This window comes from Hypanus sabinus, chromosome 8 (assembly GCF_030144855.1).
Source record: "Hypanus sabinus isolate sHypSab1 chromosome 8, sHypSab1.hap1, whole genome shotgun sequence".
Taxonomy (NCBI): Eukaryota; Metazoa; Chordata; class Chondrichthyes; order Myliobatiformes; family Dasyatidae; genus Hypanus; species Hypanus sabinus.
Window position 1 is genome coordinate 160,196,565 of NC_082713.1, and position 17,217 is coordinate 160,213,781.

Here is a 17,217-nt window from a genome sequence, read left to right on the forward strand (position 1 = left end):
CGGGGATGCCGTCCATTATTAACCCATTAATCGGGAAATAAAGACAAACGCTTCAAGGCATGATGTCCTCTCTCCGCCTTCTGCAAGTGGTACAGATCATCAATTGACCCCTACGCTTTTCTATCACATTTACAAATTCCCACGATTTTTTTTCCGGGTTATGAAATCCTATTACAACGAAGCAAAAAAAAACACCGTAAATATTCAATTCTTAATCTCCTTCCACAGATGCCATCTCACGTTGAGAATTTCCAGCATTTTCTGTTTTTTTTTATTCCATTACAATAATTTATAGACTGGCACCATCGTTCGATCAACAGCTTTGCTCCCCAGGGGCTTGAAGTGGGCGTAAATACAAGATTCTAATTAATTAGCTCCAAACACAAATGGATGCGTTAAGATAATCGCAGGTTTATCGTATAGGCAGTGTCGACTGATATCAGAGAAAAAAAGTTTAAGGACATACCTTTTTGTGCCAAGTATTGCATCTGGTGTTTAGTCGTGTACTGTTCCTGAAACTCCTGCAGGAAAGCAGATCCGGAATTACTCCTTCCCAGAAAAGCATCGGAACTGGAGGCCTCCGTTGAACTATCCACACTGTCAAAGCTCCTGCCGCCGTATGTGTAGTTGTCATAGAGTTCCGTCAGCAGACCGTCCACGATGGAAGATGGTCTCCGGCAAACCATTCCAGATTGGCTGTCTCTGCCTCCTTGATCGGTGTGAGATCCCAGCGTTTTCTCCGTGGGGGCCACCCCCCTTGTCCAATGCTGGACCGGGGCTCCAGCGGACGGTAGGAAGACGTTCTCGCTGTCCATTAAATGCAAAGGGCCTCGGATTGCTGCCGAGGAGCCGACATTCGGCGTCCATCCCTGGAAGTTACTTCCAAGGGAGTTCACGAAGGAGTCCCCCTCTCCTTCAAAAAAGTTCCCATTGAAGACGTCGAATTCGGAAAAATCCCGCTGCGGGACGCTGCCAAGAGCCGCCATTCTTCGGCGCTCTCAGAAGGATCACCGCAACTTGTCGAAGTGGTGACCAGAAGCGAAGAGCAGGTAAGACGGGAGCTAATTCCGGGTCCCCTCCAATCTGTTACTGGGGAGGCAGCAACTTAAAACGCTCCATTTATCCCCTACCCAATCCCTCTCCCGAACCAAACTACATGTTTGCTGCTATAATAAAAGTTGCATTTTAGCATGACTTTATTAGGTAAACTCTAAGGTGCTGATGCATCCTCCTGATGGAAGTAATACGTCCACATCCCCCCCCATTCCCATGGCACATTCCACGAGCTGGAATATTGCGGCAGGTACATTTCACGTCGGGATTCGCAGCGCAGGTAATACAATTCATCGCGATCAGGACGTTGCATTAACAAAATACAGGAAGGATTCGAAATTAATTCAAAAGCGAAGCACTTCCCAGGATGATTTAGAAGGAGTTTTCAGGAAACCTTTCTCGAAGTATGTCACATCCTGTCACTTTTGGCAATTGCACGTAAACGTTCTTCTGAATGACACGTAAGCCATTTGTGCTCAATATCAATTAAATGGGACACGCTCAAATTAGATAAATCATAGTGTTGTGAAATTGCTGCCAAGCACCGGTCAGTATTTGGATGAAAAAAAAAATCGAAATATGACTTGACTGGAAAACCGAATTAAGAATTACGGCAAGGGATTTTAACGGCGAGCCATTTTACCCAGCTTGGGAATTGCTCGAAAATTTGCCAAAGGTACAACAACTTGGATTTAAGGGGAGTTGTGCTTAATGCGAGTAATTAGTGTTAGTATTATAAAACCACTCAGTACATTACGCCAGAATATTCACGACTGGATGAAAATTGCTTCGAATCGGGACAATTTTCCTCTTCTGTAGAGATAAACAAATGCGCGTCCTTGCATTGGCTTCCCGTCCCCGACTTGGCAGCAGACCATTTCCTACTTGGGTGTGTTACAGTTTAGCGTGGAGCTAGATGCTATCGCTTGTTTGTTATTGAGTATTGGACGATTGTTTTGACTTTAATCAAGGAAATCCGATGCCATGACTGAAGGTTGGAGGTCATTGCCGCCTGGCTAAAACTCGCAAATACCGTGCTCCGCAGAAAATGGTCAGGACCTTTAAAAACACTCCGTTAACCTGTAGACGCCTTAAGGGTGAATAAATCATTGTTTTGCTGTCTGGATCTATTTTCCACCTCGAAGTTCAAAACTCAAAGTAAATTTATTATCAAAGCCCATATATGTCACCCTGAGATCTGTTTTCTTGCGGGCATACTCAGTAAATCCAATAACCATAATAGAATCAACAAAAGACCGCACCCAATAGGGCGGACAAAAAAGTTCAAAGTTCAACGTAAAAGTTATTATCAGTGTACGTACGTCACCGCATACAACCCTGGAAATAAGGCCGGAGAAATAATAACGGGGACAAGGAAATGGCAGTATTTTGCGTAAGTCCTCACTGGAAGACGCTGGCAGTGTACCAGATGTTGCTGTGTTAAGGAAGAGAAGTGAGTGCAGTTACTATTACACAGGAGAAGGTCCTCAAAAAGCTGAGAGACCTAGGGGTACCACTGGTGGACCCAGACCAGATGAACTGCTCCTTAGGATTCTGAAAGAGGTAGTGTCCGAGATTGTGGAGGCATTAGTAATGGTCTTTCAAAAATCATTGTACTTTGGCATGGTGTCAAAGGACTGGAAACTGAAAATGTCACTCCACTCTTTAGGAAAGGCAGAAGGCAGCAGAAAGGAAATTATAGACTAGTCAGCCTGACCTCAGTGGTTGGGAAGATATTAGAGTCAATTGCTATGGATGAGGTGATGGAATACTTGGTGACACAGGACAAGATAGGACAAAGCCAGGATTGTTTCTTTTTCCAATATTTTTATTAGTTTCTACTTTGAAGAATACAGAGTACAAGAAAGTATATATAAAAGGTCAGAAAAGATTTAAAAAACTAACAGTTACATTATATCTGTTCATAATAACAATTACATTGCTCCATATTTATATAAGTTAATCAATAGTTATATTGAACTGATCTATTACAAAAGAAAAAAGAGTCTAACCCCTACCAAGACCGAAGCTGTTCATTAAGGAGAAAAGAAGGTAATAAATTTCCTCAAAGGATTGTTTCTTTAAGGGTAAACCTTGCCTGACAAACTTGTTGGAATTCTTTGAGGAGATTAAAAGGATGGATAAAGGGGGTGTAGTGGATGTTGTATATTTGGACCTTCAGAAGTCCTTTGGCAAGGGCCACACATGAGGCTCTTTACTAAGTTAGGAGCCCATGGTCTTACAGAAAACTTACTATCATGTTAGAACATTGGCTGTTTGGTAGGAGGCAGCAAGTGGGAATAAAAGTGTCCTTGTCTGGTTGGCTGCCAGTGACTAGTGGTGTTCCAGAGAGGCCAGTGTTGGGAGTGTTTCTTTTTATGCTGGATATCAATGATTTAGATGATGGAATAGATGACTTTGTTGCCAAGTTTGCAGATGATACAAAGATTGGTGGAGGGGCAGGCAGTGTTGAGGAAACAGGTAGGATGCAGACCATTAACAGAATGGGCAAGAAAGTGACAAATGAAATACAATGTTGGAAAATGCATGGTCCTACACTTTGGTAATAGAAATAAATGTACAGATGATTTTCTAAATGGGGAGAAAATCCAAAAATCTGAGATGTAAAGGGACTTGGGAGTCCTCATGCAGAATGTCGTAATTTGCAGAGTCAGTGGTGAGAAATGCAAATGCAATGTATGCATTCATTTCAAGAGGCTTTGAATACAAGAGTAAGAATGTGCTGCTGAGGCTTTATAAGGCACTGGTGAGACCTCAGCTTGAGTTCTGTGAACAATTCTGGGCTCCTCTTCTAACAAAAGATGTGCTGCCATTGGACAGGGTCCAGAGGGAACTCACAAGGATGATTCCGAGAATGAAAGGGTGATCATACAAGGAACGCTTGAAGGCTCTGGGTGTGTACTCACTGGAATTCAGAAGGATGAGGGGGGATCTTATTGAAACCGTTTGAATGTTGAAAGGCCTAGACAGAGAAGATGTAGAAAGGATGCTTCCCATGATGGGAGAGTCAAGGCTAAGAGGGCACAACCTCAGGGTGGAGGAGTGTTCATCTAAAAGAGAGATGCGGAAAAATTTCTTTTAGACAGAGGGTGGTTAATTTGTGGAAATTGTTACCACAGGCAGCTGTGGAGGCCAGGTCATTGGGTGTATTTAAGGCAGAGAATGATAGGTTCCTGATCGGCCATGGCATCAAAGGTTACAGGGAGAAAGCTATGGAATGGGGTTGAGGAGGGAAAAAAAGGATCAACCATGATTGAATGGCAGAGCAGACTTGATGGGCCAAATGGCCTAATTCTGCTTCTGTATCTTATGATCTTCTGGAGATTCTTTTTCCTGCAGGCATGCTCAGTATATCTATAGAACAGTAACTGTAAACAAAATCAATAAACAACAAACTGAGCAAATGTGAATATAAATAAGTAGCAATAAAAAAGGAAAGCATGAAATAAAAAGATAAAGAGTCCTTAAAGTCAAATCATCGGTTATGGCAATATCTCAATGGTTGGGCAACTGAGTGAAGTTATCTCCTTTTTTTTCCAGAGACTGGTGTTAACTGTTCTTAAACCTGGTGCTGTAAGTCCTGAGGCACTTGTACTTTTACCTGCTGACAGCAGCATGGAAAAGAGCATGGCCTGGGTGGTGAGGATATGCAATAGACAATAGGTGCAGAAGTAGACCATTCGGCCCCTCGAGTCTGCACCGCCATTCTGAGATCATGGCTGATCATTCACTATCAATACCCAGTCCCTGCCTTGTCCCCATAACCCTTGATTCCCCTATCCATCAGATATCTATCCAGCTCCTTCTTGAAAGCATCCAGAGAATTGGCCTCCACCATCTTCTGAGGCAGTGCATTCCACACCTCCACAACTCTCTGGGAGAAGAAGCTCTTCCTCAACTCTGTTTTAAATAACTGACCTCTTATTCTCAATCCATGCCCTCTGGTACTGGACTCTCCCAACATCTGGAACATATTTCCTGCCTCAATCCTATCAAATCCTTTAATTATCTTAAACGTTTCAATCAGATCCCCTCTCAATCTCCTCAATTCCAGCGTGTACAAGCCCAATCTCTCCAATCTCTCTGCATAAGACAGCCCTGCCATCCCAGGAATCAACCTAGTGAATCTACGCTGCACTTCCTCAATTGCCAGAATGTCCTTCCTTAAACCTGGAGACCAAAACTGTACACAATATTCCAGGTGTGGTCTCACCAGGGCCTTGTACAAATGCAAAAGAACATCCTTGCTCTTGTATTCAATTCCCCTTGTAACAAAGGCCAACATTCCATTTGCCCTCTTCACTGCCTGTTGCACTTGCTCATTCACCTTCATTGACTGGTGAACTAGGACTCCTAGGTCTCTTTGCATTTCTCCCTTACCTAACTCGACACCGTTCAGACAATACTCTGCCCTCTTGTTCCAGCTTCCAAAGTGGATAACTTCACATTTATTCACATTGAATGACATCTGCCAAGTATCTGCCCACTCACTCAGCCTATCCAAGTCTCCCTGTATTTTCCTAACGTCCTCTTCGCATGTCACACTGCCACCCAGTTTAGTATCGTCAGCAAACTTGGGTCCATGTCCTTGCTGCGGCAGGAATTCACTCTAGGCATGACCAACCTCTCAAAGCATTTCATCACTGTAGATGTGAGCATTACCAGGCGATCATTATTGAGTGGGAGGTTGGTGTTGTGGCAGCACTCAGCCAAATTTTTAATCTCTCTCCTAAATGCTGATTCATCAGTACCTTTGATTCAGCCTACAACAATAATATCATCAGCAAATTTAACTGCAGCATTGAACCTGTGCTCAGCCACTCAGATATAAGTATAAAGCAAGTAGAACAAGAGGCTGAGTGCACGGCCTTGTGGTGTACTTGTGCTGATGGAGATTCTCGACAACCTGAACTGACCGGGGTCTGCAAGTGAGAATATCAAGGATCCAATTGCACAAGAAAATGTTGAGGCCAAGGTCTTGAAGCTTCTTGATTACTTTTGAGGGAATGATAGTACTGAATGCTTCTGTTTTCCATTTCCACCTGTGTCTCCCCTATCCAAGACATCTATCTTCACATCTTCAGTATACCCAACACCAACATATGTCATATATTGGTGCTTGAGCAAGCTTATGTCCAAGTGATAGTCATTTGAGTCAAGTCTGCTCTGGACCTCGTGGTATGCACAAGAATTTAGATGTGCTTTTGTGGGAGGATATACCCTGGTCTAACTTTATTCAGAGACTCATTTGCTGACACTCAGAACAAAAAAATTAAACTTGTACCAGGAAAGGACATTAAACTAAAACTCATACATTCACATAATGGAATAACTGTCTAAGATGGAATGCAGAAAATAATTCCCTATTTTCATTATCGTGTGCAGATGATGTATTTATTTTCTATGTGGTCTGTAATGAAGGTAAAAATGTGACAAAGAGAGCACCAAATTCAAAAAGCCCTTGTTCTGGATAATTTTACTTCTTTTACTCAGATCTTCACATTGCCACGTTGACACACGTTTCCATCCAGAGTGAATTTTAAATAACCTTTGCAAGCTGAAGAAGAAGCAATGTATCCTTTAGAATTAGAGCTGGAGAAAGGGAGAATCCTCCCTCCATTTCATGGTCATTCCCTACCAGCTGAAGAAGCTATGCATCTTATCTTGATAAGTGGGGATTTGCACCAAAAATTACAAGGAAGAATTCATGAATACAAGCTAAAGTTGGGACAAAGTGGGTGGAGATGGCAAACAGAGGCATTCAGTATTAGCATTCCCTCAAAAGTAATCAGTAAGCAGTATCTGCTTGTGCAGTTGAATCCTGGATTTTTCACTTGCAGACTCCAGTCAGTTTGGATTGGCAAACATTTCCAACAGTACAGGTGCACCACATGCCTGTGTCCTTAGCGCTCTGCTTGATTTGCAAGGATCTTACTATCAAGTGCAAGGTGTTCCAGATGGCAGTGTGCCAGGTGCTAGTTGACCACCACAAATCCGGAATGATTGGGAGCTGTGCAGTGCCGACATTGCGAATCACAGGTGTTTAGGCGGAAATTATCACCTCTAACCCACCTGATGATCACCTCACCCTACCTTTAAAGTACGCTCTAGTTCCTGGAACAAAGTAATGTTCAGACCAATCCAATATGTCAGTCGTCTGCTGATTTTCTCTTGGTTCGGTTGTTATTCATTCTCTTTTGTTGGCACAGTAAATAACTGCTTCATAACTTTGAAAGCTCTGGGGCGTAAACTTTTGCCTATGTCTAACAACTTACACCTGTGGGTTCCTGCAGTGACAGGATCTTTGGATGCTTGAGAACCCGTTGGTGAGTCTGCATCCTCTGCAGTCAGTGTGCGCCTTGGAGTACAACGCCAATATAAGGCGGTTTTATTCTGATTGGGACTTAAATTTTGATCAAAAACAAACTTAGTGAACTTATCAACAAACTCAGCAGCTGCTTGCTTGTCTGCTGACCGTTTTTCACCACACACAATCCAGTCCTAATTCTCCAAGGAATAATTTTGTTTGCTCCTTCACCATCTCTCCCGGTAGTTCGACGCCTTCGCTGATGCAGAGTTTAAACCACTTTATGAGAATTTTATCTAGTTCTGAACATCTTCTATCTTTCATTGTTTTTCTTACGCAGACATGTTTTTTTTAAATTCACTGTCAGCTACGAACTGGAGAGACTTTTCTTTTTGTGTCTTTATATCATAAACTGGAAAGCCAACGTCATACAGGTTGCATATGCTTTTCACAGACACACCACTATCGAGTTTTTTTTTCAGAACTTCCACCTTATCTTGGACAGATAACATATTGTGTTTGCGCTTTACACCATGAGAAGCGAATTCCATGAAGACGTGAATGGGGCTAGATAAGCATAGGTCATAAAAATAAGTGCAGAATAGCACGGGAGGCCGATTTGCTTCTTTTAAAGACCGTGCCAACAGCTGATTCTGCCAATGGAGCCACCTGGACACGGCGACGGGTTGGTGCGGCGACAAAGGCAATTTGAAATTAGGCTGGTGAAAATTATGTCTGAACCAGCGGTGGAACCAAATTATGGGCGGTCAACCTGTATAAGACGGGGACACACCAGCTATCTGTAGCAGGCACCCAAGCTGGCTTCCACTTTATTTGGCAACTCAAAGTATAACATGTTTCTAAGTACAAACTGCACAAATCTCTGGATAAACTGGACAAAAGAGAGCAATGCCTCATCCTTTGAGTCCTGCATAGATCCTTAGTGTCAAAACACCAAAGTAATTACACGTACAGATTCAATCTGCTACTAATTTGGAAGAATAACTTACTGAGGTATGTATGTTAGTCATTACTTGCATTTAAAAAAAACAGTGAAAGGAGATCTTAACAAATACTAAAATAGGAAACACAGCTGATCTTGTGATCCAATCACAAACAAGAGAAAATCTACAGTGCAGGAAATCCTAGCAAAACACACAAAATCCTGCTGAAGGGTTTCAGCCCGAAATATCGACAGTCCTCTTTTCCATAGATGCTGCCTGGCTTGCTGTGTTCTTCTAGCATTTTGTGATCTTGTGATCAATACTTCTGGATTTGGGATGGAACTATTATCAAAGGTTTACTGACTATTATCCAACAACCTCTGATACCCACGACAGAAAAGCTTAACTGTTATGCCCTTGTAAACAATAACAAAGTCCCTTTATAAAAAGCAGGGCACTTCACAACAGCATAATAAAATAATGTAGATTAAGTCGATGGCCAAGACAGTGTGTAGGTAGGTGAAATGACTTGCACTTCTATAGAGCCATCTACCTCTATCTTATCAACATATTTAACATCTCTGAGGAAGGAAATTGATGGAAAAAATTGAAAATGAAAAAATGCACAACTGCTTCTAAAAATGTGTTCAATTTATTTTTCATTGCAGCTTAAATATGTTTTGGAAAATATTCAACTATATTACTTCATAAGCAATATTTTAAAAATCTAATGGCACATGAATCTCACAGGATTGTCATATTATTTGAAATTATATGACATAGGAGCAGCATTGGGTTATTCAGTCGATTGAGTCTGCTCCACCATTCGATCAAGGCTGATGTATTATCCCTTCCAACCCTGTTCTTCTGCCTTCAACCTGTATCCTTTGACACCCATTCTAATCAAAAATATATCTGCTTTAAATACACCCAATGCCTTGGCCCCCATTGCCATCTGTACAATACTTTCATCAAGATGATGCCTGCATACAACATTCCTTTGGCTGACATCTTCTGGATAGATCATGAAACCATATATTTAATTTCTTTTATGTCTTTTATGTTTGTTTTCCATTTTGGTTAAATTTTGGAACTATTGGAGGTTGTGATTTGGGGATTGTTTGGGTGTTTGAGGGCTCTGCAGTCTCCAAGAGGATTCTGGGAGCCAGAGGCAGCATGCACAAACCTCATGGTGGGCAGAATGTGGGATGGGGTGTGAACAGTTTGAGTCCATTTCACCAATTAAAGTGACAAGGAGAACTGAAGTATTGAGGTGAGTGTGGGATGAGTGACAGCTGCCTGTCTTTTGATCGATAAACTACCAGAGAGGGGAGAGCCTGCCCCTGTACCTGAAGAGCATTGCCCAGGTTCTCTGCGTTTTGGATGTGGACTTGGACTATAAACCTGTTTCAGTCTTATGGTCTTTAATGTTTTGTTGTTTTTCTCCTGTTTTGTGGGGGGAGGAGGATTAGGGGGTTGATGAGCTAGTTCTGTTTTGTTTATTTTTTGTGTGGGAGGAAGGATTTTGGGGTTGATGTGCCTTTTCCATTTTTGTTCATTTTTTGTGGGGAGGGAAACTTGGGGGTTGATGATCGTGTTGCCTTTCTTTTCTTTCCTGATTTCATGGCTACCTGGAGAAGAATTTCAGAGTTGTATGCTTTGATAATAAATGAACCTTTGATTCACCACCCTCTGGCTAAAGATTTACCTGCTCCTCCCTGTTCTAAAGGGACATCCACATATTCTGAGGCTATGCTCTCTGATGCTATCCTCTTCAAATATTGGAAACATCCTCTCCACATCTATTCTATCTAGGCCTCTCAATATTTAGCAGGTTTCATTGTGACACACCCCCATTCTTCTAAACTCCAGCAAGTCAAGTACAGGCCCAGAGCCATCAAATGCTCCACATATTTGACATTTGTTATTTATTCATCAGTTGCAATGTAAGACTTATAGTACACATATACATTTAAAACTGCTGCCCAGTGTGGTGAGTGTCATACTAATTGTTTCTGTACAGTCTCATTAGAATGTGATTTGTTTAATCCACTTAACCTCTGTCAGCACAAACTCCTAGGCCGAACAAAAACAGTCGTCAGCGGATGAAGGAGTCTACAATCTATTATCTCTCCATGCTCCATTTATTATGTCTGCGATAACCTGAAGTGCTCTGAATTTTCAACAGCAACAAGAACTCTGCTGGATAAACTTATCTGATGAAGTAGCATCTGTGTGACGAAGGGAATTGTTGATGTTTTGGGTGGAAACTGTATAAAGAGGAGAAAGAGAGTGGCGAGAGAAGATCAGAATCCGGTTTATTATCACCGGCTTGTGGTGTGAAACTTGTTAATTTAACAGCAGCAGTTCAATGTAGTACATGATAATATAGAAAGAAAATAAATAAGTTGCAGTAAGTAGGTAAATATATAGAGAGATTAGATTAAAATAATATTTTTTTTAAAAAAGTTAAGTAATGTTCATTTAGGAATTGTATGGCAGGGGGAAGAAGCTGTTCCTGAATCGCTGTGTGTTTGCCTTCAGGCTTCTGTACCTCTTTCCTGGCAGTAACAATGAGAAGAGGGCATGTCCTGGGTTCTGAGGTGGGGTGTAAAAAGACAAGAAGGTAGTACTGTACTACCTAAGTTTCCCCTTTAACTTCAGTATATAGATTTTCTTCAGGAACAGAAGTAGCAGTTATTTGGACAAACATGGAGTTGTTAAAGATAAATTGTGTCAACCTAACTCTTGATCACATACCAGATACAGTCCATGAGAGGAATGACGTTGATGTAGGATGTATGGACTTACAAAAGGCATTTCAGAAGATGGAATGTAATAGGTTTATCATCAATAATGAAGGCCCAGAAAGAGGCAGCTGTCCTGAGGCTGAAAACTGGCTTAATAATAGGAAACGGAATGTAGATAGAACATAGAACAGTGTAACATGGAGAGGGCTTCATCAACCCACCACATAGATGCTGAGTTCGTCAATTTGAACTAATCCTATCTGCCAAGATATGGTTATCCCTTCATTCCCTACCTGTTCATGTGATAGCCCAAATGTTCCTTAAACATTCCCCATTTCCCCTGGCGACACAGCCAGTGTACATACCACTTTCTGCATTTGAAAACATGCTTTGTAAATCTACTTCAAGCTTTCTTGCTGTCGTCCTAAGGCTCAACTCTCGAATATTTGACCAGGCCATCCTGGGAAAAAGAGTTTGACTATCTACATTTCCCATTATTTCACAGGGAATTGAGGTGCAAGGGAGCACCTCAATTATTTTAGTAGTTTACCTCCCCAGAGGGCCACTAGTGGCAGCAGTGTGTAGGAATGGAATAGAACAGTGCTGAAACCATTGACTATGGATGCAAGAATGAAAAAGCATGTCACCACTTATTCTTTTAAGTAAATTTTTATTATGAATAAAGTTTATTTGGATTTAAAAAAAACACTTGTGTCAGGTTCCCCCCCCCCCCCCCCCCAGCCCCCTCAGCCACCACAGCCTAAGGATTCACCATTACAAATGGGAGATTGGTCTTTACTGCCACCTAGAGCTTTAAATGAAAACACAACCATTCCGTTTCAGTCTGAATGTTGCCCCCTACTGCATAGAATTATCAATAGTTTCTTTTCCTTGGGAGCAGTTTTCTCATGCTGCAGAAACTCTTTGCTCAAAAGTAACTCCATCTTCGACTTCTTATGCTCTAATTATCACTGAATCTCCTTTTCAGCATAAAGTTCGTGAGTGTGTTGCCACCGCTAACCTTGCGCTGATCTGGCCAAACGTTTTTTAAATATTTCACAACTGATGTGTATTTCACACAATTTCAAAACCATCTCAGTACAAGGATTCAATTGACGGCACGGTAGCGCAGTGGTTAGCACAATGCTTTACAGTTCCAGTAACCCAGGTACAATTCCCACTGCCGCCTGTAAGAAGTGTGTAAGTTCTCCCTGTCACTGTGTGGAATTCCTCCCACAGTCCAAAGATGTACCGGTTGGTAGGTTAATTGGTCATTGTAAATTGTCCCGTGATTAGGATAGGATTAAATCAGGGGTTATGGACAGCATGGCTCAAAGGGCCGGAAGGGTCCATTCCACACTTTATGGCAATAAATAAACAAACATTCTTAAGCAATGTGACAACTGTGTGGGCTACAGTCCATCTTCCCATCCTTATTCACTTTATGCATACACATCCTACAATTGCCATTTGCATGAATTTGAATCTGTTTAATTCAGGTCATATATTTTGGTTAAAACCACACCAAGAGCTCAAATTTAAATATCTGACCTTTAATCCCTTGAAACATCACTTCAGGAATGGTCTGGGTTACACCAACTGTTGTTTCTCATTTGTGGGCAACTCCCATACTGATTATATGTTGTTCTACATCTTCATTGCCATTGTCATACTTTAAGAGTTTCAGTACTTTAAGGTTGCTTTAAATTCAAGTAGTTGTTCATAAAATAGCTTCTGAGAGTTAAAGGCAAAGCCTAGCAAACATTGACTATAAGAAGTTAAAAATTAATTTTTAACCTATAGTTAGAATGACCTAAATCAAAGCTATAAATAGCTATGATGCCATTACATCAGCATAGACAAGCTCAGGATTCTGATTTGGTTTGTAACAGAGAGTATAAATTGGACTCAATTTGGACAATTAGCATGTAATATGCTTTAATTATCATGAAATGGATAGGAAGCCTGAACCCAAGAGACTCTGCAGATGCTGGTGGAAATCCAGGGTAACACATACAAAATGCTGGAGGAACTCAGCAGGTCAGGCAGCATCTACGGAAAGGTCGATTCTTTATTCCTTTCCATAGACGTGGCCTGACCTTGGTAGCCCAAATACAATTTCCAATTTTCAATAAAAACAGTATCTTAAACCAAGAGATACCAAGTATTGTATGTGTTCACTTTCCCAGACAATAGGTATAAACATTATTTGTATAAAACATTGCAGTTTCTTTGATTGATCAATCCTATATCAGATGGTAACATGGTAGTGTAGCAGCTAATCTAATGCTTTACAGTGCTAGCGATCAGGCTAAATTCCCTTTGCTGTCAGTAAGGAGTTTGTACATTTCCCCAGTGGCCACATAGTTTTCTTCCCTGTGCTCCAGTTTCCTTCCACATTCCAAAGACATACAGGTTAGTAAGTTGTGGGCGTGCTATCTGGCACCGGAAGAATGGTGATAACACTTGTGGGCTGCCCCCCCCCACACCGCAACACATCCTTGGACTGTGTTGGTTATTGAGGCAAGTGACACATTTCACAGTATGCTTCCATGTTTACTGTTTATTAATTATTTAGCAATACAGTGTGGAACAGGCCCTTCTAGTTCTTCGAGCCATGCTGCCCCTGTCATGCCTGGCAACCCTAAACTAATCACAGGACCAATTAACCTGCCCAGTATATCTTTGGACTTTGGGAGGAAACCAGAGCACCAGGGGGAAACCCAAGCATTCCATGGGAAGGATATACTGAGGCTCCTTACAGACAACACTGGAATTGAACTTTGAACTCAGACACCCCAAGCTGTAATAACATTGTACTTACTGCTACGGTACTGTGGCACTAATGTTAATCATTAACCTTTAGAATATTTACATATGCCAGTATCTGTATCTTGAGATGAATAGAAATTAATGGAAATGCAGCTTTGACTTGTATATTATGCACCAATTTCTTATGATGCCACAGAGCAAGCTAATGAATGCATACACCATGACTTTATCCCTTTCAAATGCTAATTGACCTGAGACATATTATACAAAGTTTAACATTCAGACTTGGAGCATTTTCTTTACTTTCCAATTCAGTAAAAAATTATTTCAAAAAGTAACAGAAGCAAGAGTTGGCGTACTCAATGTTAGCAAGACCGAGGAGCTGATTATTGACTTCAGGAGGAGGAAACCAGAGATCTATGAGCCAGTCCTCATCGGAGGATCAGAGGAGAGGAATTTTAAATTCCTCTGTGTTATTATTTCAGAGGACTCGTCCTGGGCTCAGCATGTACGACAGCGCCTCTACTTCCTTAAGAGTTTGTGGAGATTTGGGATTTCATCTAAAATTTAGCAAACAACTTAGATGTGTGGTGGAGAGTATATTGACTGTGTGCATCACAGCCTGGTATGGAAGCACCAATGGGAAATCTTAGAGAAAGTAGTGCATGTGGCCCAGTCCATCACAGGTAAAGCCCAACCCACCAATGAGCACATCTACATGAAACACTGTCACTGGAAAAGCAGCATTCGTCATCAGGGACCTCCACCACCCGGGACATGTTCTCTTCTCACAGCTGCCATCAGGAAGAAGATACCAGAGCCTCAGGACTCATACCACTAAGTTCAGAAACAGTTACTACCCCCCCCCCCCCACCAACCATCAGGCTCTTGAACCAAAGAGGATAATTTCACTCAGTTTTACTTGCCCCATCATTGAAACATTCCCACAACCAATGGACTCACATTCAAGGATTTTTCACTCCTGTTCTTGCTATTCATTGTATATTTATTTATTCATCCATCCATTTATCTATCTATTTATTTATTTATTTATTTATTTATTTATTTATTATTTCTTTATTTTTGTATTTGCTTTCTCTGGTTGCACACCCAAGTTAGGTGGTCTTTTATTGATTCTGTTATGGTTATTATTCTATAGATTTATTGGGCATGCCTGCAAGAAAAACAGGGTTATATATGGTGACATATGTACTTTGATAATAAATTTACTTTGAACTTTGAACCCTGCTCTAACAGGCTTGCACAAAGAATGCCTTTGTAAAACTTTAACATATAGTACACTTTGAAATATATTATACATTCGAAAATATAGCAACACAGAGAGAATATTGATTGACAAGTAAAGGTCATTCATCTCTGAAATAATATCCCTCAGAGGCCTTTCGATGTTGACTGTAATATAAAACTATTATTATTTGCCAATGACTCAAAGGATTTTTGAACAACAAAAATCAACTGTAAAAATAACCAAAATGACACTTTTTTTTAGAACAAAAGACTACAACGGAAACAATTAAATGCTAAGTAGTACAAGATCTTACATTTTGGGAATAAAAGCACAAGATATAGAACTTTTACATTTATAACAACCTTGAAGGATCTGTACGTAGAGCAAGACCGAATGGACAGGTACGCACAAGAGGATGGCAGAAAGAAAAAGGCAGAGATGGATTCCAAAAGACTTTGGGGTTTTATAAATGATGATGCAGAATAAACCAACAAAGAGGTAATTAAAAACCTACAGTGAAAGTGACTGTATCACAGTTAGTGCAATTATGAAAAGTGCATTAATTCATGGCGAAATCAAAACATCACTATTATCGGGATGAAGCCAGAGAGAGGAAAGTTTAATGACAAACCAGAAATGATATCTGGAGAAAGATTTATGAGTAACAGTGGTCAGATCACAGTTTTTAAAATGGCAGGGTGCGAAAACATGTCCTGTTTTCAGGAATCTCATAGAAGTTCATCACCGATAGAAACAAATGATTATTCAGGGTCATGAAGGATTATCAAGGCAGCCTTAAAAAGTAAAAAGATCAAAGTAAATTTATTATCAAAATATATAAATGTCACCATATACAACCCTGAGACTAATTTTTTTTTGGGCATACTCAATTAACCCTTTATATCCACAATAGAATCAATGAAAGACCACACCAATTTGGACATGTACCCAGTGTGCAAAAGACAAGAAAATGTGCAAATATAATCAATCTGGAGAACATGAGATAGAAGAGTCCTTGAAAGTGAATCTATTAGTTGTGGGAACATTTCAGTGATGGCGCAGGTGAAGTTGAGTGAAGTTATCCCCTTTTGTTCAAGAGCCTGATGGTCGAGGGTTAGTAACTATTCCTGAACCTGGTGTGTGGTGTGAAACTGTACCTTCTTCCTGATGGCAGCAGCGAGAAGAGAGCATGCCTGGATGGTGGGTGCCCCTGATGATGGATGCTGCTTTCTTGCGACAGCACTTCATGTTGTGCCCAATAGTGGGGAGGGCTTCACCCGTGATGGACTGGGCTGTATCCACTACTTCTGTAGGATTTTCCATTGGCCTTGGCATTTCCAAGGGCATCGATGTTTCCATACCAGGCTGTTTATACTGTCCACCACACATTTATATAAGTCTTAAAGTTTTAGGTGTCATGCCCAAATCTTCACTAACTCCTAAAGAGGAAGGGGTGCTGTCATGTTTGCCTATGGACTTGCACTTACGTGCTGGACCTGGGACAGGTACTACAAAACGATAACGCCAAGGAATTTGAAGTTGCTGACTCTCTCCACCTCTGATACTCCGAGAAGGAATGGATCTCCGGTTTCCTCCTCCTGAAGTCAACAAACAGCTCCTTGATCTTTGAGTGAGTTTGTTGTTGAGGCACCATTCAGCCAGGTTTTCAATCTCCCTCCTATGAGCTGATTCAGCCTACGACAGCAAGCTTGATTGTTTCAGAAAAGTACAACAGTTCAAGGGTCCTTCAGCACTATAAACACTTACAGTTTAATGTACTTGGCATTTCAAGGCTTTGCAACACAGTTTGCAGACATGTTATAAAATTCATCCCTGATAGGATGCATCTCACCCTAACCATGGACTTGTTACTCTCCTCCCATCCGGTAGGCGCTACAGGAGCCTCCGCTCCCGCACCAGCAGGCTCAGGAAGAGCTTCTTCCCTGAGACTGTGACCCTGCTGAACCTCACATCACAGCGCTAAGCAGTATTGCACCCGTATTGTACTGTCTCAGAACTTTAATATCTGTGTGCTGTAGCACTTTTTATTCGCAGTTATTTTGAAAATAACACTGTTCTTTTCAGGTTAGTCGCTAATTGCATTTCTTTTTGCTTGTTATC

The 17,217-nt window shown here is 41.2% G+C and overlaps 1 protein-coding gene across 1 annotated transcript in view; it reads right to left on the bottom strand.

The window, feature by feature from the left end:
• LOC132398658 (TBC1 domain family member 30-like) overlaps positions 1-1,104 on the bottom strand; it is a 70,162-nt gene extending 69,058 nt beyond the window's left edge. The window contains exon 1 of the mRNA XM_059978383.1: positions 467-1,104. Within this exon, the coding sequence (XP_059834366.1) occupies positions 467-986 (520 nt within the window). The 5' untranslated portion in view covers positions 987-1,104. The remainder of the gene's footprint in view (positions 1-466) is intronic.
• Positions 1,105-17,217: the final 16,113 nt, after the last annotated feature.